We start from the raw sequence: 24,417 nt of genomic DNA, 5'->3' as shown, positions 1-24,417 counted from the left end.
CCCATCCTGTCACTCAGGCTGGAGTGCAATGGCACAATCTTGGCTCATTGCAACCTCTGCCTCCTGGGTTCAAGTGATTCTCCTGCCTCAGCCTCCTGAGTAGCTGGGATTACAGGCAGTCACCACCATGCCCAGCTAATTTTTCTATTTTTAGTAGAGATGGGGTTTCTCCATGTTGGTCAGGCTGGTCTCAAACTCCTGACCTCAGGTGATCTGCCTCCTAGAGCCTCAGCCTCCCAAAGTGCTGGGATTATAGGCGTGAGCCACTGCGCCTGGCCAAGAGCAACATTTTTAAACCTACAATCCGATTCTTTTCCCTTCTCTCTCAGGAGACTTTGGGCTCAGCTAGGAGCCCACTTTTACCTCCCTCCCCGGTTGTGCATATAACAGAGGAAGGGGCAGAATCCGCCTTCAGGGTTTAAAGAGGCCGTAAGTGGGGGTCAGCCCTGAGGAGTGGGGTGAATGCTATCCTGGGATACAGATGGAGCCCTGGTGGCCTGATTCCTCCTGGCCTGGCCAGTACCATTGTAGCTTCCTGCCACCTCCAAGCTCATTAAAGACCCAGAGTGACTTGCCTGTCCCAGAGCGACTTGGGAGGGTCAGAAACAGGGGTGAGGGGCCCAGGGCAAGCCTGGGCCTGTAAACGATGGCAGCCTGGGGCTTTAGTTTGGGAACACATTCACACCTCCTATAGGTCAGGCTGCACACTCGGGTTGATAACCCCATCTGCAGGTGAGGAAACAGGCACAGTTATTTGTCCTCAGGCATGCTCCTTAGAGGCCACTTGATTGCAGAGAAGGTCTACAGGGCAGTGGTTAGAACTTGGCCCTGAGGACAGAGCTTTCGCTCAGTATGAGGCTGGCAGGTAACGGCCTTCTGTTTCCTCCTCAGGAATCTGGAATGATGAAGGTGGTGATGATTGTGCCTGTAGCCAGGACCAGGAGAACCCTGGACCCCTACATCTTCCCCACCCCTGGAATGTCACTATACATATCTGACTTCCTTCTGATGTTGCCTTTGACCCTAAAGTCAATATGATAAAGTAACAAGGTAAAAACAAAACAGCGAAAGAAACAAAAACCGAAACATTTAATTTTTTCCCCTCAAACCAAGACACTGACACTAGGCTGATTTCCCCTAACAATGTTATTTTCTACAACAGAAGCTGGGACAGAGGAACAAACACAGCCCAGTCAAGTAGTGGTGGCAACATTCTGTTAGAAAGGAGGGGACTCAAAGAAAAAAAAGACACCTCCCCCCACCTCCTTGATCACCTCCCTAAAGACAGAGAACATGGACACCCTCCATCCTGGCAGACATGCCATGTGGTCAGTTTGTGCAGTAAACAGGAAAGAAAAAAAAAGAAAAAAAAAAACCCTAAACATATTGTAGACCTTTATTTTTTAAATCTCCTAATAAAAACGTTAAACTTTCAAGAAGATTCCAATCTGACATTGCATAGACCAATTCCTTTCCAAAAATATCTCCGATATACTCTCCATCTCTCTCAATATATAGAATTTGAAGTCCAGGAGCTGTGGGCGCCTGGTGGGAATTCACTGAGCTCAAGGGGACAGGAGGGCTGAGGACAGGGCTCCCACATGGGAACAACAAAGCCAGGCTTTCTGGCCTCTGGCTCCAGCCAGCATCAATTTGGTTGTGGCCGAATTCTCAGTCCCATCACCCTGGCCCAGGGCCTGGCGTGGGAGGATGTGGCAAGCTCTGTCTCCTTCCGGTGTTCCTGGTCTGGAGGAGTCTCCCCAACAGCACCAAAGCCAGCTATTTTCTGCCCAAAGCCCCAGAACTTTGAATGAGAGGCAAATCTACCCTGAAGGCACCTCCCTCCTAGGCTGGGTGAGGTCACACAGACACAGAAGGGCAGGACAGAACTCCCCCCATCTTCTGGGGGCGAATTCATCTGGACACAGTGCGGTCAGCTTCCTTTTTAAAGTGCCAGTATCTGTGGGGCAGGAAGGGACTCTCAGGGCTGAGCAGAGCCTTCTCTAGCCCGAGTAAACACTCTGTCCCACCTCGGCAGGCACCTTCTAACATTCATTTTCTAAGGGTTAGGTGAGTAAAACAACAACAAATGCTAGAAATGCTCTGGTCCCAATGCCAGGGAGTTCCAAGACCAAGCAGCCCAACTCTCACCAGCAAGGGAAGACGGGGAACTAGGGAAGGAACCCTCCCCGTCTGGGGAGGGCACCTGCACCCCTCCCAGAGAGAGAAGCCCCCATCCCGGCCCCCCAGCTGGGCCCCAGCACTGCTGGAACCAGCCGGCAAGTGGGGCAGAAAAGCAGCACCTCCCCTCACCTGGGGGAGGAGACAATATTGAACCGTGAACTCAAGAAGAAAGAAGGAAAGAAAAAATGAAAAAAGCTACAGGGCTAAGTAAACACCAGCCTGCTGGGTTTATACAAAACGAGTGAAATTTTAAAGGGGCAGGAGAGTTTGTCCAGGGACTGGCTGGCAGCCAGAACCCACCTTCAAGCAAGTTACAAGGACTTGGGGGAAAGTGCTGAGAGCAGAGGCTTTAGTAGGGGGCAGGGCCAGACTGCTCCCCGCTGGGAAAGCACACCCCTTAAAGGAGCCCTTCCCCCTTGCCCAGAACGGGGGATGCTTACAGAGGAAGGCTGAGGCTTTTCTGGCAATGAAGCCAGCTCCGGACCAGTCTAGCCACAGCCCACCTGCCTCTCTGGCATCCACCCCAGTCTGGGCAGCTGACCCTGAGGGCAGAGAAGGACTTTGCTTGCTCCAACCTTCCTGCAGGAAAACCAGCTGCTCAGGACCCAGCCCTGGGCAGAGGGCACCGTCAGTGCTCAGACCTTTCTCAGCACAGGTCTCAGACCTGAGCTGGAGCTAACTGGAGGGAGGAGAGGCAGCACCCGTTCCCGCCGGGCTGCTGGACCCTGGGCCTCTGACTGCACAGCAGGCAGTGACCAGGAGTCTTTGGGAAGGGGCCCAGGGAAGGGGAGGTGAGGGGCCAGCGGGACTGTGCTGGGGATGAGCATGTGCAAAGTGCAGGCTGCAAGGCAGCGGGAGGACTTTTGCCGGGGGAGGCAGGGGTCTCGATCTGGAGTGTGGGTGGGGTGTGAGGTCATGGCTCCCAGGAAGAGGCCGCCAGCAGGTCCCCCAGGACACAGGAAGGGACAGCTGAAGCACTAAGCAGTCAGACAGTCACAGGTGCAGGATTCTGGAGGCAGTCTGGCCCCCCACCACCAGGGCAAGGGAACAATGGAGCAAGGCCCTGCTGCTAAGACGTGACCAAAGCCAATGCTCCTGGAGTGAGTGGGGACACAGGTAGAGAAGCCCCTCAGTCACAGGCATCTCTACATTTAGGAGCTGCTGCATGTCCTCAGCCAGAGAGCCGGGTCAGTCTCTGGCAGCAACAGTCCTGGCCAGCTCCTTCTTGTCCACGAGCTGTATGGGCCCGCCTGGCCCGCCTGGCCTGCCCTCTAGTGGTTCAGAGGAGAATATTCACAGTGGTGCCTGGGCCTTGGTGGGCCAGGAGGGTCCCAAGCATGGAGGGGAGGGCAATGGAATGATGCTAGGGGGACAGTGTGGACTGGAGTGCATGGAGGAGGCATGGAGGAGATGTGGCGCAGAGGTGATCTGAAGGGGAACGTTCCTCATGGAATGATGCGGGTCTGGACTCCAGAGAAAGCAGTACTCTTCTCCAGCCCGGACACCTGCTCCTCAATGGCTTTCAATCACAACTGGCTCGTAGACCCCAGAAGAGACCCTGCAGGTGAGACACAGGTCAGCATGTCCCCCTCAATGTCCCATGTCCTGAGCGCTCCACTGGACCAGGCCTTTGGAGGTGTTTCACAAGCAGGTGCTGTTAACCAGCCCTGTGTTGCAAAGGGGCCAAAACCAAGGCCCAGCGATGGTAAGTCCCTTGCCCACAGTGACAGAGATAGTAAACATCAGTCTGTGGGGCCTGCAGAGCACTTCCAGGCACGTCTGGCTGTGCCACGCCATCCTCACAGTCACCTTGGCAGGGAGTGACTGCACCCTGCCCCACTTGACAGGTGAAGAAACTGAGGCTCAGAGGGATGTGAGGGTGGCCAAGAGGGCAGTGGGAAGTCAGGAAACCTGGTCAGCTCCTTTCCCTGCTGAGCCCAGGCAGAGTCCTGGAGTCGGGGACTCTTGGGGCTCAGCATGTAGCTCTGCTGTGATCTCACTCCCAACCAGATTGGTTTCTTTCCCGGAGATGCTTCCTCATTTTCAGAGGGGGCCAGGGAGGGGTGTGTTTACAAACCCCTAAGGAAGCCAGCCCCTCAGTTTCCTTCTTGCTCACCGCTCCCCCACCCCCACCCCAGAGCAGGCCAGGAAGACTACTGCAAGGTGACGGCTGCCATTCCAGGCTGTGGCCAGCAGGAGTCAGCAGAGCAGCGTGAAAGGGCAGCCTCGGCGCAGCAGCCTGGCCATGTCTCTTCCCTGGGGATGTGGATGTTAGGCAGGCTCCCCACCTGCCCTCAGCAGCCTGCCGGTGGGAAGCTCATTTGCTCACTCGCTCGTTCATTCGGTGAGCCAAAAGCACATGGAGAGCCAGGCACACAGTCAACATGCTCCGAATGAATGCCTGTGACGCGGCATAGACTCTATAAACTGTAGTTCCTGCAAGTTTGGTCTCATCTATCCCCGCCATCTGTGGATGCCGTGTAGGCAGCAGCCTGCGTTAAACCAGGCCTTCGCTCAGGGCCTGGTGCCTAGATGGTGCTAGGGAAAGATTTGTTCAGTAAACCCATGAGGCATCACCACCACCATTGTTCCCAGTCCCTGGAGCTGGGAGGAAGGGGAAGGGAGGATTCTAAATAAACCTGTGTGGCCCCTGCCATGTGCCGAGCCCTGTGCCAGGCACCGCCTGAGGCGACCCTGTGAACCATGGGAACTGACCGAACCCGTCCGTGCCGTCACTGCCCCAGGCTCCCAGGTGAGGTGGTGGTGTCCACACTGCCTGACGGATGGGGAAAGGGAGCTTCAGACATGACAGGCCCAGGGTCACACTGTGGCGACAAGACTTGGCATTCAAGGCCAGGTGAGTGGACTGTGGGGACTCTGCTCTCACCCCCAAGCCCCAGCCACCCCGACGACCCCTCCCTGAGCCTGCCCTACCTGGTGGCAAGCTGGATGCCGCTCAGCGTGGCGGAGCCATCACGGCTGACGAACAGCCGGAGGTTGCTGTCTGTGGGAACACAGGGGAGGATGGAGGCTAAGCGGGGCAGGGCTAGCCCTTGGAGCAGGTGGCCTCGCCCCCACCAGCCCGGCACGGCTCACCCTCGGTGTTGCTGCCATCCGTGAAGTCCTGGCTCTGCACGATCTTCTCCACGATGGCATCCGCATCGATCCTCGTGTCATCCACCCAGGTCGGGTGGCTCTCCACCGAGTCCTTCTTCCGCCTGGGTCGGATTTTGGGGGGCAAGTCACAATGGTCAGGGCAGTAACAGGCGCAAGCACAAAACCACGACAATAATGCCGGCCAGCTGCAGCAGTGCTCAGAATGCCCCTGTGTGCTCCGTGCTGTGCTCCACTGAACCCCTGAGTGCACAATAGGGTGCAGCTGCCATCATGAGCCGGTTTTATAGACGAGGATGCCAGGCAACGAGCAGGTAAGTCAGTTTTCCAAGGCCATCCAGCGCATAAGGAGTAGCTCTAAGGCTTAGCCCAGTTGTCAGGCCCACAGACTGTGCTCTTGTCCGATCCGCAAAACCACAACAGCAGCCATGAACAGAACCTGCTGCATGCCGGGCATGGCTGCACCCTTCAGGGCCATGAGTTGGTGGAATCATCACCACCCAATCCACTGAGTTGGGGACCCTATGGTCCCTGTGTTACAGGTAGGTAACACAGAGGTTCAAGCGGAGGTTCAAGGCACCGCTGGGAGGGGTCTGTTCTCCAGGGGGCACCAAGCAGTAGGCCTCACCTGAACGAGCGGTCGGACAGATGCAGGGGCCGGGGTGGCCGTGGTGGCTTCTCCGGGGCCCGGTGCTCCCGCTCACTGCCCTCAGGGCTCTCCACAGTCATGCCAAGGCCCCCAGAGGCGCTGCTGCTGGTGGACGTGTTGCGGCGGTGCGTCAGGTCTGAGAGGCTGGAGGAGCGTGAGTGCTCTGTGCTGTAGCCTGTTGGGGGCGCCGCAGGGGAGCGTCATAATGGGGGATCCCGAGGAAGGAGGAGGCCGCAGGGGCAGGGCCAGGCAGCCACTCACCAGAGATCTTGGACTGCTGGCTGGCATAGCTGGAGTTGCGGGAGTGGCCAGAGTGGAACACCTCCTCAGGGCTGGACAGGTTCTGGTCGGGTTCCTCTGGCAGCCCTGGAAGGCAGAAAGCAGCAAGGGGTGAGGTGACAGGGGTCACCCAGTGCTGCTCACCATTGCCCTTCACAGCGTGCCCTCACAGAGCCTCCCATGGCGGGGAGCCATTTAACAGACTGAAAAACAGGTTCAGAGGAGCAGCAACCAGCCTGAGCCACAGGTCACCTTCTGAACCCAGGTCCGTTGATTCCACAGAGGGCATCCTTGTGTGGGGTGCCCACCACAGACCAGCGAGGAGGAATGCTGAACAAAAACTGCCTCCATTACCCAGAAGTGCAGTGAGAGGTTCAGAGCAGGGAACAGTGCTTACTGGGGGTCTGGCCCAGTCTGAGGACAGGGAAGGCTTCTCCAAGGAGATGGCCTTAATGGCAGACCTCCAGGACATATCGCTGGAGGGAGCCAGCTAAGGCCTCAGGAGGGCAAGGGCCTTCCAGGCACAGAGAACAGCATTGGCAGAGGCCCCGAGGCTGGAAGGGGCCTGGGTCAGCAGAGTTGGAGTGGAAGGGACAGGGTGAAGGGGAGCAGGCTGGCCCAAAGGGACAGGCCCACAGTCCTGTCCCAAGTTACCCATAAGTCCAACTTCAAAACAGATTTTCCTGGCACTCCCCAACAGGAGGCATAAGGGACCAGGTGGGACCTACCCAGGGCTCTGAGTACCCACCCGCCCTCCTGCCCAACACACCCCAGGCTGGCCTGTGATACCCCAGGCTGGCCTGTGTGCCCATCCATAACTATGTGGCTTTTCAAGTCCCCAACAGGTTCTCTGCATATGGGGTGAGCCCAGCTCCAGAGGCAAGTGGGCACTCAAGTCCCACCCTGCCTGGGGGAGGGGCCTCTTCTACTTCACACGAAGGTACCACCTGCGCTGGGGTGGTCTGATCCCCAGATACATGTCTCTTCTGGGGACTCCCATCCAGGGGCTGGAGAGAGTAATTGTGCTGGGAAGCCCCCAGCTTTCTGTTCCGGGCCTCAGCTGGCTGGGTCTGCAGGGGAAGAGGGAGTGAAGGAAGGCCAGACCCTTGAGGTCAGAGGGTCCCTCACCGCTCCCAGTTCACAGAGGCAGAATCACTTGGCAAGCATCTGCTGGGCCACACGAGGCCTGTGCTCTAACTGATTCTGTGGGACAATCAGGGTTGCCACCTGATGCCTTGTTCACTAATCACCTGGGGGTGGTCCAAGGCTCATACCTCTGGGGGCCCTGCTTAGGGTTGAGGGGGCCCAGCAAACAAACACCTGGGGGCAGGCCAGAGCCTCCTGTCCGGGCAGCACCCCCTCCTCCTAATTGCCACGCCATCTCCTCTGGGGGTTGGGGCTCTTTCACATTTTTCATAACATTATTACCAGTGATAATTTAATAAAAACAGAGTGCCCGGCCAGGCGTGGTGGCTCACGCCTGTAATCCCAGCATTTTGGGAGGCCGAGGCAGACAGATCACGAGACCAGGACAGCAAGACCATCCTGGCTACCATCCTGGCTAATACGGTGAAATCCTGTCTCTACTAAAAATACAAAAAAAAAAAAAAAAAATTAGCTGGGCATGGTGGTGCTCGCCTGTAGTCCCAGCTACTCCGGAGGCTGAGGCAGGAGAAATGCTTGAACCCGGGAGGCGGAGGTTGCAGTGAGCCGAGATTGCACCACTGCACTCCAGCCTAGTGACAGAGTGAGACTCTGTCTAAAAAAACAAAAACAAAAACCAGAGTGCCCACTGAGTGCTTACCATGTGCGGGGCAGGTGCCCACATGTGGACAGTTAATCCCCAAAGTGACCTGGGATGTAACTGCTATTACCAATCCCATTTTCCAGAGAACACCGAGACAGGGAGAGGCAAACTGGCCAGTCAAGGTCATAGAGCACGTGGGAGAGCAAGAGGTCCCAGCACGTCCCTCTGCCAGGTATACTGTGCCTCACCCTCCGAATGCAGCTCAGACACCACATCCTCAGGGAAGCCTTCCCTGGCCCCGGATGGATCCCACCTTCTGGGCCTGTCTTCCCCAGCTCTTACCCTGTTTGCAGGTAGACATGCATGTCATTTACCTATGACTTGGCTGAGGCCTGTTTCTCCTGCTAGACTGCAGGGCCATGAGGATGGGGAGGCCACATCAGTCTCAGTCCAGGGCACTGCTGTGATCTCAGGGCCCAGCAGCATAGCCAGCACACACAAGGTACTCAGATGTCATCAGCCCAGCAGGAGCATGCAAACACCCTCCCACCATCACCTTCCCCTCAGTCAGCATCTCCCTGGGGACCTGGGCATGACATGGAGGTAAAGCCCTTGGGCCACTAGCAGGGGAGGCGCGGGCAGATGAGGAACTGTACCTGAGCTGAGAATGGTGGGCCGGGCCTTGGGGGCCCGGGACCCAGTCAAGGAGTTGGTGCTGCTGCCACCACTGCTGGTCCCGCCACCCTTACATGTCAGCTGCAGGGAGGAATCCTGGCCTGGGATGGAGATGGACTTGGCAGTAGATGGTGGCCTTGGGAAGACAGACAGGTGTGACTAGGGTGCCCCGCTTCAGGACCAGACGAAAACGGAGGACACCAAGAGTCCCTGTTCCTCCACCCCCAGTGCCCAGGACTGGGCTCCCATCCGCCCCCTAGGCCTGTGCCAGCACTCACGTCTTGAAGCAGGGGTCTCCAGAGAGCAGGAACATACCAATGGTGACCTGTGGCAAGGGGAGCAATCAGCCATGCCCTGGCCACCCACAGCCCGCCCAGGAGCAAGGCCCCCTGCAGCCTTTCGGCTCTGGCCTCAGAAGGGCTTGGACTCCAGTCCTGTCTCTCTGCCCCCTTCTGGCTTGGGGGCTCTGGCAAAGCCACCTAACCTCTTTGAGCCCAGTTTCCCTGTGTGGAGGACAGAGATGGTACCAAGGCCTGCCTGGCAGACCAGAGGGGAGGGCATAGCAAGGTGAGGCCTGGGCTTAGCCCTGCGCCTGGCAGAGTGAGCGGACTGCAGTCAGCTACAGGCCTAGACAGTGAGCTTCTCCAGGGTGGAGTCACACACTCACCCCCGGCCCTGTGTAAGGAGTACAGAGCTTAACCCAGCAGGCAGGAGAGGGAAGAGGGCTCATGGGGCCTGGCACAGCAGGTGGCGGGCAGGGTTTGGTGAAAGTCTGATGAATAAAGCATGAAGTCATTGCAAACTTAAGAGCCCAAATGTGGCAACATTTGGATCCTAAAATCTAGGCTGAGATGGAGTGACAGGCAAAGGATGAGCAGGTGGGAAAGAGGGGCACAGATGCTGGGGCCACCACTTATGAAAGGGTGACCACTAGGTTGATGCTTTCTATGGCTTATTCACTCGGCCATGAAAGCAGCCTAGCCCCAGGCTGTTGATGAGGGAACCAAGACTCAGAGAGGGGAAGTGACTCCCAAGACCCTGCAGACAGGACGTGGGGGAGTTGCCCTTGAACCCAAGGCTACCTGGCCCCCAGGCTCCCTTGATCTGGCCTGAGGTGCACAGGGCTACTGTGGGCTGTGCTTTTCAGCCTGACTGAGGCTGAAAGGCTCCGGCTCCCAAGATAGTCTGGACCCTTTCTGGCATCTCCGGTTCCCTCTGCGAAGGGTCTAGGAGGCCCCAGAGTCCCTGCTCACCACCTCCTGCCCAGCTCTGCTCCAGATACAATAGGCTCTCCCTGGGTCCCCTTGCAGAGGTGCTGTTTGGACAGCCTGTTTTCCTGGCCAGGTGGAAGGTGTGGAAACAGAGGAAGAGAGGTGTGCTGATGATGGACACCCAGACATTTCTGTTCCCAAAAGGCCAACAAGGCAGCTGCCTGGGGGTGGGGATGCCCTGGCTATTGGAAACCTGCCCATGCCTGCCCCAGAGCCCTCAGCAGCCATCGTTTTCGCTGATAATCCACTAGGGGCCAGGCTACCTACCGCCTGTCACTTGGGGCAGGATTAGGAGCTGGGCCAAGAAGTCAACTGGCTGGGGGTCAGATGCCAGCTCTGTCTGTGACTCCAGGTAAATGACTTAATGTCTGTGCCTCAACTTCCTCCCATTTGAAGCTGGGACTAATCAAAGACACCACAGCTCGTGGGGCTGCTGTCAGGGGACCACGAGAGAAGAGAGGGCATGCAGTCAGTATGATGTGGACCCACTGCAAGCGCTTGCCAAACCTTGGAGACAATCAGGGCCCCGCCCTGATCTTGATGGGGAAACTGAGGCCAGCAGCTAAGCCAGGCCTCCCTCTGATAGTGGTTTTCTGATTCCTGGACTTGCACCTTCCCGATGTCTACCTATTCAGGTAAGGCCTGTATTTTTAACAACCCTTCTCCAGGGGGTTCTGATGAGCAGCCCGGTTTGTCCCCACCCCATGGTCAGGGTGGCAGAGGCGGCAGGATCCCTGGTACCTTAAGGATAGAGTTGTCCTGGCGAGTGTTCTTCGTGTCATATCCCTCGAGCAGGCAGCAGCGCACCGTGGAGCCCGAGCCCGCAAATTCAGCCAGGTTCAAGTCAGCGAAGCCCAGCTAGGAGGTGAGAGGAGCGTGTGGGAGGCTGAGAGAGTGTGGACTCCTGACTGGCGGAAGCCCGTGTGGACTCCTGACTGGCGGAAGCCCAGAAGGGGTAACTTGGCAAAAGTTGGGGAGGGAGACAGACAAAGCCCCTGGGCCCACCCCACAGCCCTGACTGACTGTTGCATAACTGGACCCAAGGACAGAGGCCCCGGGTCGGCAGCACCAACATGGCAAAGCCAGGAGCTCACATCCCTGAGCTGGACAAAGCACCCTTTGTGCCACGTCCCAGCGTGCACCGGGGCCAGTGCGCCTGACATGAAAGGACATTGTTGTCCGTGACACAGATGCATTGTTCCCTGGGAAACAAGGCCGTGCTGTAGGGAGCTGCCGGGTCAGCAGGCAGGGGAGGAGGGAAGGCCTGTGGGAAGTGATGGGACACCCCCACAGGCCCTGCAGGATGAGCAGGAGCCCCAGGGAAGGCAACTTGGTAGAGGCCAGAGTGAGGGGCTGCTGGGCAGAGTTCAGGGTCTGAACAGGCCCTCAGGAACTCTGGGCAGAGGATCGAGGGATGGGGAGGGAAGTGGGAGTAAGGGCAAAGAGGGCATGTGCTAAGAAAGCTCTGTGTGGCCGGGCGCGGTGGCTCAAGCCTGTAATCCCAGCACTTTGGGAGGCCGAGGCGGGCGGATCACAAGGTCAGGAGATTGAGACCACAGTGAAACCCCGTCTCTACTAAAAATACAAAAAAAAAAAAATTAGCCGGGCGCGGTGGCGGGCGCCTGTAGTCCCAGCTACTCAGGAGGCTGAGGCAGGAGAATGGCGGGAACCCGGGAGGCGGAGCTTGCAGTGAGCCGAGATCGCGCCACTGCACTCCAGCCTGGGCAACAGCGTGAGACTCCGTCTCAAAAAAAAAAAAAAAAAAAAAAGAAAGCTCTGTGGATGGAGGCCAAGTCTGCTAGACCTGGAGGGTAAACTGAGGTTGAGACAAGGTGGTGCCAGGCTTGGGGACTTGGAGGACATCTCTGGTTCCCTCTGCAAAGGGTCTAGGAGGCCCCAGAGTCTCTGCTTTCCACCTCCTGCCCAGCTCTGCTACAGATACAACAGGCTCAGAAGAGAGAGAGAACGAAATGTTTGAACCAATGTTTGAACCCAACCGAACCAATGAGGGATGGGTGTCAAGTACCTGCTGCCTGCAAGTCTCTACTGCAGTGTTCAGGGCACACACTCCAGAATCAGGGAAATGGATTCAGATCCTAGCCCCGCCATGGACTCAGACTAATCCCCATTTTACAGATGAGAAAACTAAGTTCAGGGAGGGGAAGAAGCTTGTCCAGGGCCAAACAGCTAACCCAATAGAGACTAGACTGAAGCTAGGCCTGATCAGCACCGTGTCCAGCCGCTTCTCAGGGCCTCAGTTTCCTCCTCTGTATAATGGGAGTAAAGCCTGCAGTGGGAGTTCAATTATAGAACAGAAGGGAAGGGGCCTGGCAGTGCCTGATATGTGCTGGGTGCCTGGTAAATGTTTGCCAGTGGAGGCGAGATGCTCCCAGGTGTTTGCTGGTAATTCCTTTCCTGGCTGGGCAGCAGTCCTCACCATGTGAATCAGAGAAATTTCCACTCTGACGGCACCCTCCACAGCCTGGCTCTAGCCATACTGCTCTCTGCTTCTGGAGAGGGATGTCAGCGCCCCGGGCCAGGGCAGAGTGCACGGCCCAGCTGGCTGAGTTCCTGAGCTCCGGTCAGTGGGAAGGGCCGCGCCCTGTATAGCACCTCCCTCGGGTGAGAGGTGAGGCAAAGGCATTTCCCCTCCCAGCTGATGGAGCCCACCTTCCTGCCACTGGGCTAAGCCTCCCAGGACATGAGAAGAGGAAGCCAAGAGTATACCACGGAGAAGAGGGATGGAAGGCAGAGCAGGCTTATTCAAAGCCAGAGCTGTCTTCTCCCTCTTTACTCAGTAGAAAAGCTCTTCTTAATACTATGTAGGGGTGAACTGTCTGTGGGTGCAGTGAAACCCTGGTAACAATGCACATGTCCAGCAGCACGGCTGGCTGAGTCAACCATCTCCAGCCATGCCACAGGACACTGCTGCCCTTAGAAAGCACATAGAAATTTGTGATAACACAAAAAGATGCCCAGGATGGATTAAGTAAAAAACCAAGCTGCAAATCTGTGTATGTATTTATTTATTTATCTGGAGGCAGAGTCTCGCTCTGTCATCCAGGCTGGAGTGCAGTGGCGCGATCTCGGCTCACTGTAACCTCCACCCTCCTGGTGCAAGCGATTCTTGTGCTCCAGCCTCCCGAGTAGCTGGGATTACAGGCGTGCACCACCACACCTGGTTAATTTTTTTTGCAACTGTAGTAGAGATGGGGATTTGTCATATTGCTGAGGTTGGTCTTGAACTCCTGAGCTCAGGCAATTCGCTTGCCTCCGTCTCCCAAAGTGCCAGGATTATAGGCATGAGCCACCATGCCCAGCCGTACTCAGGAGGCTGAGGGAGGAGAACTGCTTGAACCCGGGAGGTGGAGGTTGCAGTGAGCCAAGATTGTGCCATTGCACTCCAGCCTCAGCAACAGAGCATGACTCTGTCTCCAGAAAAAAAAAAAAATATATCATATTGTTTGCATGCACTTAAGTACACATAGAGGGTGCTCATTTTGCATTTCTCTCAACCACATGCATAGATTTTATTTGCTGCTCTCTTTGTATAGCATATTTCCTTTTTTCCTTCTTACAAGTTCTGCAAAGGTCTTAATCAATCCCAATAATGGGGTCCCAGAAAGAGGCCTGGAGAGAGGAAAGGGGACAGAAACTGGCCCTTTTGCTCAGTGAACTTCTGTACCATTTATATTCCAACAACCGTATGCTGCCTTTATATTGAGTACAAAGGCCATCAATAAAGATATTTCTAAAAAATAACACATCTCAGGTAGGGCTGAGTGTCTCTTGCTTGTGGCAGAGAAGGGGCTGGAGGTTTCCCTTGTGCCTGTCCCGTGCCACCCCGCATTCCATCCCACCCCCCTTCGCACAGCCCCTCTTACCTTGGAATAAGCCTTCCCGCCTTTCAGCTCCTGCACAAGGAGGGAGACACGAGCAGCAAGTTGACTGGGAAATCCCAGGAACCTCATGCATCTCCCCCCAGTCCCCCCAGATTTGAGGGGAGGAGGACAAGGGGCAGAGCAACCCTCCCCATTTTCAGCTGGGGGTGCGGACTCATGAGGGGAGGGGCCTACAGCCCAGCCCAGCAGCCCCACATGCACCCTTGGCCTCACCTTGCGCACAGACACACGGAAGACACAGGGGTCCAGCAGGCCGGTGGCCGGGTTAGCACTCATCTTACACACGAAGGTGAACCTCTTTCGCCACCGCACGCAGTTCTCCTGTACCTCCTCCCTGCAGGCCAGAGATGACAGGTGAGCACAGGCATGCGCATCCGCGCCAGGGGACCCCATGTGGTACCAGAGACACAGCAAGAGCCCTGCCCATTGGGAGTGAGGCAGTGGGAAGCTTCACTTTCACCCTGTGTCACAAAGTAGCTGTGTTTTCACAAGAATGTACTCGTGTAGTTGTAAAAACAACAGCAAAAAGGTAATAAAAATGAGACAAACACAAGGCAGGGGTGAGGTGAGCTAGGGCAGCTGTCCCTCCCCGGGAAGCCTGGCAACCTGCAGAGCCTCCCTCTGCACCCAGCGCTGCTCCCGCCACCTTGCTCTGAGACCTTGGGCAGTTAACTGCACTGCCATTACCTCCTCCAGAGCCAGGATCTGCCAATTGCCTCGTGACCCTCACAACAGTCTTAGGCTGGACTACTCAGCCTATTTCACAGATGAAGAGACCAAGGCTAGGCAAGCTGCCCCACACCTCCCAGCCAGTAGATAGCTGAGCTGGGCCTGAAGCGTGGTTCCTCCTGACTCCAGAGCCCAATTCTTTACCACTAATAACAACAGCAGCAATAGTAACAACAGCCGATACCCACACAGCGCTTCCCATGTGCCCAGCACCGTTCAAAGAACTTCACAAGAGCCAGCAGACCCTGGAGCCTGCTCCAAGTGCCAGAGAAAGGTGGTCATGCCAAACCTTTCCAACCTCTGCCTGGAACAGCCACACCATGAGCCTAATCCCCAAAGAAACCGGGGGCCCGGAGGCTAAGACCCTTGCCTGAGGCCACCACAGGGAAGAGCAGAACAGGGATTAACCCAAGCAGTTGGACTCGGTGTGGAGAAAGCGACTTGGGGGCTTCAGCTTCACCAACACTAAGCAGAGGGATCTGGTCTTCTAGCCCCTGCCCCCCGTTCCTCCTGAGTTGGAGAGCATGACCACGCTGAAAAATTCAGCACCCCTTTACTGGAGAGATGCTTTGTGCTCTGGGAGTGAGTGGGAGCCAGTGGCAGCAGCTCATCCAAGCCCCTCCCAACTGCTGCGGGGGCCTCGGCAGGATCTGGGGGTGGCAGTGGCACGTGGCGGAACTGAGCTCTGCATCCCCGAGCAGCTCCGCATCTCCACACAGCCTGCCTGGCAGAGCCTGTGCTCAGGAAGGGGTGGCCAGGGAAGGGAGGGGACAGTGTTAGAGACGTTATCTCCAGCTCATCCTCCTAACCAGAACTGCCAAGGGGACAGCTAAGGAAGTGACCCGAGGAGAGTGGGTTAACTGCCAGATCGAGGCCTCAGGGAGGGTCGGAGAGGGCCACAGTCAACCCTCCCCTGAGCATCACCAGGTTTGCTTTGCACGGCAGTCTTGCAAGGTGGGCTCTATGCCACCCCTTCTACTGCTGAGGGCACTGAAGCTTCAAGAGAAGGCCACCCTACCTGCCACTCGAGCTCACATCCCCAGTGACTGGCAAAGCAGGATTTAAACCCAGGACTGTCTGACTTCAGAGTCAGGGCTCTCAGTCGCCACTTCGGCTCAGGAGCCCGGGAAAGCCTGGCAAGGAGAACCCATGGCGTTGTGGGGCCTGCAGTACCCTGCTGTGCCCCTGAGGAACCACCCAGGTCTCTGAGTGCCAAGCAGGTGCTGGGATGAGCCACTGCAGACTGTATTTACCCAGTGATGACTCAGTGTCACCAGGAGAGGGCGGGGGAAGGGGTGAGTCAGGGAAGGTGACATTTAAGCTCAGGATAGAATGAGCCTGGGAAGTAGCCAGGTGGAGGAGACAGTTCCAGAGAGAGGGCACAGCATGAATGAGGGAGCCCCGTTTTCCTAGCCAATGAAAGCCCCTAAGCCTCACCTTCTATGAGGAGCCCCCTCCAGGCAACCCCTTCTTGGCTCCACAAGGCTTTGAGGATGTGACCAAGGCTTACCCTGTGCTCCTGCCAAGGCTGTGACAAGGGACAACAGGGCAGGCAGACCGGGGCTACACCTGCACACTCACTGGGGCACACCGCCCCTGTCATGGCCACTGTTGTGGGAGCACTGAGTGAAATGAATCCTGCAAAGTGCCTGGCCTGGTGAAGGCTCTGTGAGGACACCAGGGACCAAGAGAACCAGAATGCACCTAGCCTGTTAGGAGGGTGAGCTCCAACAACCCTCTGCAACCAAGACTGGGGACAAGCAGAAAAGGTCAGGGCTGAAGACAGGGGAGGAAGGGACAGATCTAAGCCCTATAGGTAGGTGCCACAGGAGTGGGGGCCCTGGGCTGGGGGCATCACCTGAGCCTAGTCATGCTGGCTCCACTTATTCATTCATTCATGATGATGATTCATTCATCATCAAACAACTGAGCACCAGTGTGTGCCAGGCCATGTTCTAGGCACTGGGAACACAGCAGTAACCAGCTTACATTCTAGTGGGAGGAGAAAGAAGAATAACAAATAAACATGAAAAATACCTAGTAGTGGAAAGGAAGAACTAAACTACATTAACAGATGACTTGATCTTTTATACAGAAAACCCTTAAGGAATCCACTAAAAAACTATTTTATTTATTTTTTTGAGATGTAGTTTCGCTTTCGTTGCCCAGGCTGGAGCGCAAGGGCCTAATCTCAGCTCACTGCAACTTCTGCCTCCCGGGTTCAAGCAATTCTCCTGCCTCAGCCTCCCAAGTAGCTGGGATTACAGGTGCATGCTACCATGCTTGACTAACTTTTCTATTTTTGGTAGAGGGGGTTTTACTGTGTTGGCTGGGCTGGTCTTGAACTCCTGACCTCAGGTGATCTGCCCACCTTGGCCTCCCAAAGTGCTGGAAGCCACCACACCCAGCCATTATTATTATTATTATTACTTTTTGAGACAGAGTCTCACTCTGTCGCCCAGGCTGGAGTACAGTGGTGTGATCTTGGCTCACTGAAACCCCCACCTGCTGGGTTCAAGTGATTCTCGTGCCTCAGCCTCCTGAGTAGCTGGGATTATAGGCATGTACCACAACACCTGGCTAATTTTTTGTTTTTAGTAAAGATGAGGTTCTGCCATGTTGGCCAGGCTGGTCTTGAACTCCTGGCCTCAAGTGATCTGCCTGCCATCACGTCCCAAAGTGCTGGATTACAGGCATGGGCCATGATGCCTGGCCTAATACGTGATTACAGGTGTGGTGGCTTATGCTTGTAATCCTAGCACTTTGGGAGGCAGAGGTGGGCACGGATCACTTGAGGTCAGGTAGCTATAGTTCCAGCTACTCGGGAGGCTGAGATGGGAGAATCTCTTCAACCCAGGAGGCAGAAGTTGCAGTTAGCCGAGATCAAACCACTGTACTCCAGCCTGGGCAACAGAGTGAGACCCTGTCTCAAAACAAACAAACAAACAAACAACAATAAATAAATAAATAAAAAATGCATGAGTTCAGAAAAGTTGCAGGATACAAGATCAATATACAAAAATCAATTATTTCTATATATTGGCAAACACAATGAAACAAAGAAAGCAATTCTATGTACAAGAGCATCAAAAAGAAAAAATACATAGGAATAAATTTAATAAAGTACAAAATACATACTCTGGAAAACTACAAAACATTGCTGAAAGAAATTAAAGATCTAAATAAATGGAAAGACATCCCATGTTCATGGATTGGAAGACATGTTGTCAAGATGATACTCCCAAATAGTTCTAAAATTCATCACAATCCCTATCAAAGCCCCACACTGGCTTCTTGGCAGAACTTTGACAAGCTGATCCTAAACTTTACATGGAAATCTAAGGGACCAGAATAGTCAATACAGTCTTTAAAAAGTAAAACATAATTTTAAAATTCACACTTTTGATTTCAAATTATCTACAAAGTTACAATAACCAAGAACAGGTGGTCCTAGCATGAGGACAGACAAATGGAATACAACTGAGATTATTCAGTTTACAAAAGTTTAGAAATAAACCTTAGAGACCAGCCTGGCCAACACGGCAAAACCCCATCTCTACTAAAAATACAAAAATTAGCTAGGCATGATGGCATGTGCCTGTAATCCCGGCTACTTGGGAGGCTGAGGCACAAGACTCACTGGAACCCAGGAGGCGGAGGTTGCAGTGAGCCAAGACGGCGCTACTGCACTCCAGCCTGGGCGATAGAGGGAGACTCTGTCTCAGAAAAAAGAAAGAAACCTTCACTTTTATGGTCAATTGATTTTTGACAACAGTGACAAAATAATTCAGTGGGAAAAAGAATAGTCTTCTCAATGAATAGTACTGGGACACTAGATATCAACATGCAAGAGAATGAAGTGTGTGTGTGAGGGAGGTGGTGCGGGGGGCTATCTCATGCTATATACAAAAATTAACTGAAAATGGATCAAAGATCTAAGTGTAAGAGCTAAACTATAAAATATTGAAAAAAAAGCATATGGGTAAAATCTTCATGACCTTGGATTAGGCAACTATTTCCTGGATATAATACCAAAAGTACACGTGATAAAAGAAAAACACAGATATATTGAATGTCATCAAAATTAAAAACTTTTAGTTGGGCACAGTGGTTAACACCTGTAATCCCAGCACTTTTGGAGGATCACTTGAGGCCAGGAGTTTGAGACCAGCCTGGGCAACACAACAAGACCCCACCTCTACAGAAAATTTTAAAATTAGCCATGAGTGGTGGTGCATGCCTGTAGTCCCAGCTACTTGGGAGGTTGAAGCAAGAGGATGGCCTGAGCCTAGGAGTTTGAGGTTACAGTGAGCTGTGATTGCACAACTGCACCCCAGCCTGGGTGAAACAGTGAAACCCTATCTTAAAAAAAAAAGATGGCCAGGCGCGGTGGCTCACGCCTGTAATCCCAGCACTTTGGGAGGCCGAGGCGGGTGGATCACTTGAGGTTGGGAGTTCAAGACCAGCCTGACCAACATGGAGAAACCCCGTCTCCACTAAAAATACAAAATTAGCCAGGCATGGTGGCGCATGCCTGTAATCCCAGCTACTCGGGAGGCTGAGGCAGGAGAATCACTTGAATCCAGGAGGCGGAGGTTGCGGTGAGCCGAGATCGTGCCATTGTACTCCAGCCTGGGCAAAAAGAGCGAAACTCCATCAAAAAAAAAAAAAAAAGAAAAACCACAAAATAAGAAAAAATACTTGCAAATCAGATATTTGAGGGACTTGTATCCAGAATATATAAAGAGCACCCACAACTCAATAAAAAGACAAATAATCCAACTAAAAATGGGGAAAGGATCCAAACAGACGTTTCTCCAAAGAACATATACAAGTGGTCAACAAGCACACAGGAAGATGCTTAACATCATTAGCTATCAGGGAAATGAAAATCAAAACTAAAATGAGATACTACTTCACACCCATTAGGATGGCTAGAATCAAAGGGGAAGACGTGGAGAAACTGTAACCCTCATATACTGCTGGTAGGAATGTAAAATGGTGCAGCCCCTTTGGAAAACAGTATGGCAGTTCCTCCAAAGGTGAACCATAGAGTTATGATACGACCCAGCAATTCCACCCCTAGGTATATATCCCAGAGAAATGAAATGTGTCCACACAAAAACTTGTACACAAATGTACATCACAGAATTATTCATAACCAAAAAGTGAAAGCAACCCAAATGTCCATCAACTGGTAAATGGACAAATAAAATGTGTTCTATGCATACAATGGTGTATCATTCAGCAATAAAGAGAAACGATACACTTATACATGCTAACTGGGGATTAACCTTGAAAACATGAAGCTAAATCAAAGCAGCCAGCCTGAAAGAACTATAGAGTTTATGATTTCATTTATATGAAATGTCCAGAAAAGGCAAATCCATAGTGACAGGAACTAGATTGGTGGCCGCCAGGGGATGGGGGATGACATAGTCTGGCTCTGTGTCCTTACCCATATCTCATCTCAAATTGTAATCCCCACGTGTCAAGGGAAGGACCTGGTGGGAGGTGATTGGATCATGGGGGTGGTTTCCCCCATGCTGTTATCATGATAGTGAGTGAGTTCTCATGAGATCTGATGGTTTTATAAGGGGCTCTTTCCCCTTTGCTGCTGCTTCTGTCTCCTGCCGCCATGTGAAGAAGGCCCCTGCTTCCCCTTGACCTTCCGCCATGATTGTAAGTTTCGGCACCCATGTGGAACTGTGAGTCAACTAAACTTCTTTCCTTCGTAAACTACCCAGTCTTGGGTATTTCTTTATAGCAGTGTGAGAACAGACTAACACAGGGGACTTGAGGGTAAAAGGAGTAACTGCTAATGGGTATGGGATTTCTTTCTGCGGTGATGAAAATGTTGTAAAATTGGTTGTGATGATGGTTGTGCAACTGTGAATATACTAAAAACCACTGAACCATACACTTTAAATGGGTGTATTGTGTGGTATGTGAATTAAATCTCAATAAAGCTGTTAAATAAGTGGTAGATCAGATAAATATAAAAATGGAGACCACCACAGGGAAGGCGAGTGGGGAGTTCAGGTAGAGATGAGGTGGCTACTTCAGGTGGGGGGTTAGGGATGGCCCTTAGGGCAGTGACATCTGAGCAAGGCTTGGACTGAAGTGGGGACTGAGCAAAGATGGGGGAAGAGTCCTTCAGGTGAGGCAGCAGCAAGTGCAGAGGCCCTGACGTGGAAACACACTTGGCAGGTGGAAAACTACTGTAGAGGACGGTGGCTGAAGAGGAGCTGGGAGGAGATCAGAGGGGATGAGATGGGTGAAGGAGCAGGGGCAGGTCCTGCCAGACCTCAAGGGTGTGAGAAGACTGCATCTGATTCTGACAGTGGCTCTGTCTTGCCCCCGTGGACTGTGGCTTAGGCAGAGGCTGAGAACAGCCACAGAGGAGGGGAGTGGAAGGGCAAAGAGAGCAGAGACTCTTCCCAGGCAGCCAGAAGAGGCCCAAGCTTGAAAGGGGGAAGGCGGGGAGTGGCCATGGGTCCCCGCACTTCACCTGGGGTTGGAAGCAGCTGCTGGAGGCCTGGGGAGGCAGCTCAGTGCTCTGGGCATGTTGAAACACCCAGTGGAATTGGGATTAGTGTCTGGGAACAAAAGCTCACAGTGAATTGTGGGCTTTCTCCCTTTCCTTTTGAGAGTTTGCTGTGGGAACGCCAGCCAGGAAGCCTAAGGCCCATTTGCAGTTCCAGGGCCAAGCCAGAGAAAGCCACGTGGAGCCCTCCTGGCTCAGGTAACAGGCACATTCCCCACCTCCACAGGAAGAGCTCCCAGGGTTCGAACTGGGCCTCCCTCCTGTTTCTACAGGGCTCTGAACAATCACCTATTAGAAGTCACCACTCCCACAGGAAGAGGCAAGCAGCCTCACCCTGGCCCATGGCCAGAGGTCACAGCAAGGGTAAAAAAAAACACAGCAGCTGCGGCCACCTCCTGAGGGCCTACTGTGTGCGGCCAAGAACTCTTCAACACTGAGAGGTGACTGCTACCACAGCCCACTTTACAGATGAGGACAGTGAGGCTCAGAAATGCAGCGTAACTCACTCGAAGTCACAGCAGAGCTAGTCTCGACCCCAGCCCCATCTGTGTCCAGACTCTGTGTCACAGCTGGGACACAGCAGTGCAGTTGACTCAGAGCCCACACTGCCTCCCCCTCAGCCCCGGGGCCCCTCTGGTGGGAAGCAGCTGGGCACCCCCAGGCAGGTGGCATGAAGTCCCATGCATGGGGCAGGGATTATGGGGGGAGATGAATGCAGGATCAGGTCAGGGTGGGGTGAAGGATGCTCGTGATGAGAGGCAGGAATGAGGATGCCAGGCAGGCAGCCATGAGCCCCAGGTTGGGAGCTGGCCAGGTCAGGATTGAGGACATCTCAGAGCCTTGATCCATTCAGAAACCTTTTATTAAGTCCCCACCAGGTGCCAGGCACTGCTGAAGGCTCTAGGAACACAAACAATAAACAGAGAAGACAGAAATCCCTGCCTTCAAGGGGCTTATACTCTGGCAGTGGGTGGCAGACAGACAAACCCAGGCAAATGCGTGCCAGCTAGCCTGTGGTGCAACAGAGAAAAAGGAACCAACCAGGGAGGCAGACAGTATCCCTGGCAATGGGGGCACCAGGGAATGAGGGCCAGAGGAGGTCTTCATAGGAAGGTGACATCTAAGCAAAGACTGAAGCGAGTGGCCACAGATACCACAGATACCTGGGGGAAGAGCAATCCGGGCACAAGAAACAGCAAGTGCAAAGACCCTGGGGTAGGAATGTATCTGTCGCATTTAAGGAGGAGCTGGGGGCCAGTGTGGCTGGGGTGGAGGGTGCCGGGGTGGGTGTGGGCCAGGGAGACTGGAGAGGCAGCCTTGGTCCCAAGCTTACAGAGGGGCTGTATGGAGGGGCAGTCCCCGCGGTGTCCACGTGTATGCAACTGGTCACGGCAGCAGAAGTTGGGAAGTAATGAGGACTGCTTCGATGGTACCCAGCAGGCAATGCCAGAAGGGAAGGAGGGGATGGAGGGCGAGCTGTGCTCCCCAGCAGAGAGGGATGGCCCCATCAGACCTGCAGGAAGGGAACATGCAGAAGGGGATCTACAGGACCCCATTTTTATTTAATTTTTTAAAGTGACATATGTAAATGCCCACAAGCACACAGAAAACAGGAGGTGCCCACATCAAATTGCAAATGAAGGCCACCTCTGGCCACTGGAGGGTCTGGAGATTCAGGTGAGTAACGAAGAACAGAAAGGATGAGGATGGGGGGCATGGGTGTCCCTTTTTTCTTTGTTTTGAACGGGAAGTATCCGTTGTGAGCGTTTCTTAAAGCACACCTGACTGAAGGGAACCCACTCCCTGGCAGTCCTGGGGACTGCACTGTGGCCCGGGGTGGAAATGCCACTCTGCAGAACGACCCACCCCAGCACTATGAGACCCTTGGGGGAAGGCCCAGGGTCCTGAGAGCTGAATGCCACCAGAGCTGGCTGTGACCTCCATGGTCTGCGAGTGCTAAGAGGGCAGGCCTGGGCTGCTGGGTGCTGTGCACGCCAGTACCCAACACACATCTGCAGTGACTAGAGGCACAACAGCTGCCTGTCTCAGAAAGCGGAAAGTGTAAAAAAACTAAAAGAGCAGCTATGAAGAAAAATTATAAATAAGATGTTTATTAAGAAAACAGGCCAGGCATGGTGACTCATGCCTGTAATCCCAGCACTCTGGGAGGCTAAGACAGGAGACTCACTTGAGGACGGGGGTTGGAGACCAGCCTGGGCAACATAACAAGATCCCACCTCGATTAAAAAAGAAAAACGAAATCATAGGACCACGGACCCTCCTTACTGCCCACCACCACCCACTTACCCTAATGTGGCCCGGATCTGGGCTGGAGAACTGAAGTTTTAAAATGATAGAACCAAGGTCCAGAGAAGGAGATTGTTTTAACCCAGAATCCTGGACTTCAGGCTCCCTGGCCAAGAGGCTTATTCACACAGGTGTGAGGGATAATGGCCAGAAGGCAGGCGGGGAGCTCAGAGCAGGTCTGACCAAAGGTGCGCTGGAAGGGTTACCAGAGACACTTTCTTCGTTTCTGTCCAAGAGTTGTTTCCATAATTGAAATTTAAATTGAAAATGAGAAAAGGGTATGGGTTAGGAAGGCTGCTTAGAAACAAAAGGGATCTGGGCCGGGCGCGGTGGCTCAAGCCTGTAATCCCAGCACTTTGGGAGGCCGAGGCGGGCGGATCACAAGGTCAGGAGATCGAGACCACAGTGAAACCCCGTCTCTACTAAAAATACAAAAAATTAGCTGGGCGTGGTGGCGGGCGCCTGTAGTCCCAGCTACTCAGGAGGCTGAGGCAGGAGAATGGCGGGAACCCGGGAGGCGGAGCTTGCAGTGAGCCGAGATCGCGCCACTGCACTCCAGCCTGGGCAACAGCGTGAGACTCCGTCTCAAAAAAAAAAAAAAAAAAAAAAAAGAAACAAAAGGGATCTGAAACCTCAGCTACCTGGTTCAAGGCCTGGGTCCTCCCAAGGTACCAAGTGGAGTCACCCCAAGCAGTACATGGGACCTGCTGGCAGGGCTGGCTGCCTGCCTGGGAAGAGACAGAGATGAACGGCCCTCCTGGGCCTAGGGTTGCAGGGCGTGCTTCCCCAGCTACCCACTGCCAGGAACAGGTAATTACAGAGACTGGGTTTCATTTTTAGCTTTAAGATATACAATTAGACATGTAAATCTCAGCAAGGCGGGACAAGCCCTGCACCCACCACAGCCACTGTGGCCATCCCAGCAGCGGAATTTGGCTATTTCTGGGCTGTCTGGAAACAGTAGAACACCCCACCAGGCTGGTGTCCTTGGCCCGGCAGAACTCTCCAGGAGC

General features: G+C 54.0%; 1 protein-coding gene across 3 annotated transcripts in view; it reads right to left on the bottom strand.

Annotated features, from left to right (window-relative positions):
• Nucleotides 1-1,082: 1,082 nt before the first annotated feature.
• Nucleotides 1,083-24,417, bottom strand: part of EEIG1 (estrogen-induced osteoclastogenesis regulator 1) — a 40,614-nt gene continuing 17,279 nt past the window's right edge. Inside the window, 10 exon segments of one of the 3 annotated variants that reach the window (NM_001266645.1) lie at nt 1,083-3,742; nt 5,119-5,188; nt 5,281-5,402; nt 5,927-6,122; nt 6,209-6,313; nt 8,630-8,784; nt 8,927-8,973; nt 10,661-10,777; nt 13,804-13,833; nt 14,035-14,155. In NM_001266645.1, coding sequence (NP_001253574.1) covers nt 3,697-3,742; nt 5,119-5,188; nt 5,281-5,402; nt 5,927-6,122; nt 6,209-6,313; nt 8,630-8,784; nt 8,927-8,973; nt 10,661-10,777; nt 13,804-13,833; nt 14,035-14,155 — 1,009 coding nt within the window. In that variant the 3' untranslated portion in view covers nt 1,083-3,696. 3 annotated transcript variants of the gene reach the window in all.

Source organism: Macaca mulatta, chromosome 15 (genome assembly GCF_049350105.2).
Source record: "Macaca mulatta isolate MMU2019108-1 chromosome 15, T2T-MMU8v2.0, whole genome shotgun sequence".
Classification (NCBI taxonomy): Eukaryota; Metazoa; Chordata; class Mammalia; order Primates; family Cercopithecidae; genus Macaca; species Macaca mulatta.
Note: the sequence above shows the minus strand (reverse complement) of the source record. Positions and strands in the feature narration are given on the sequence as shown.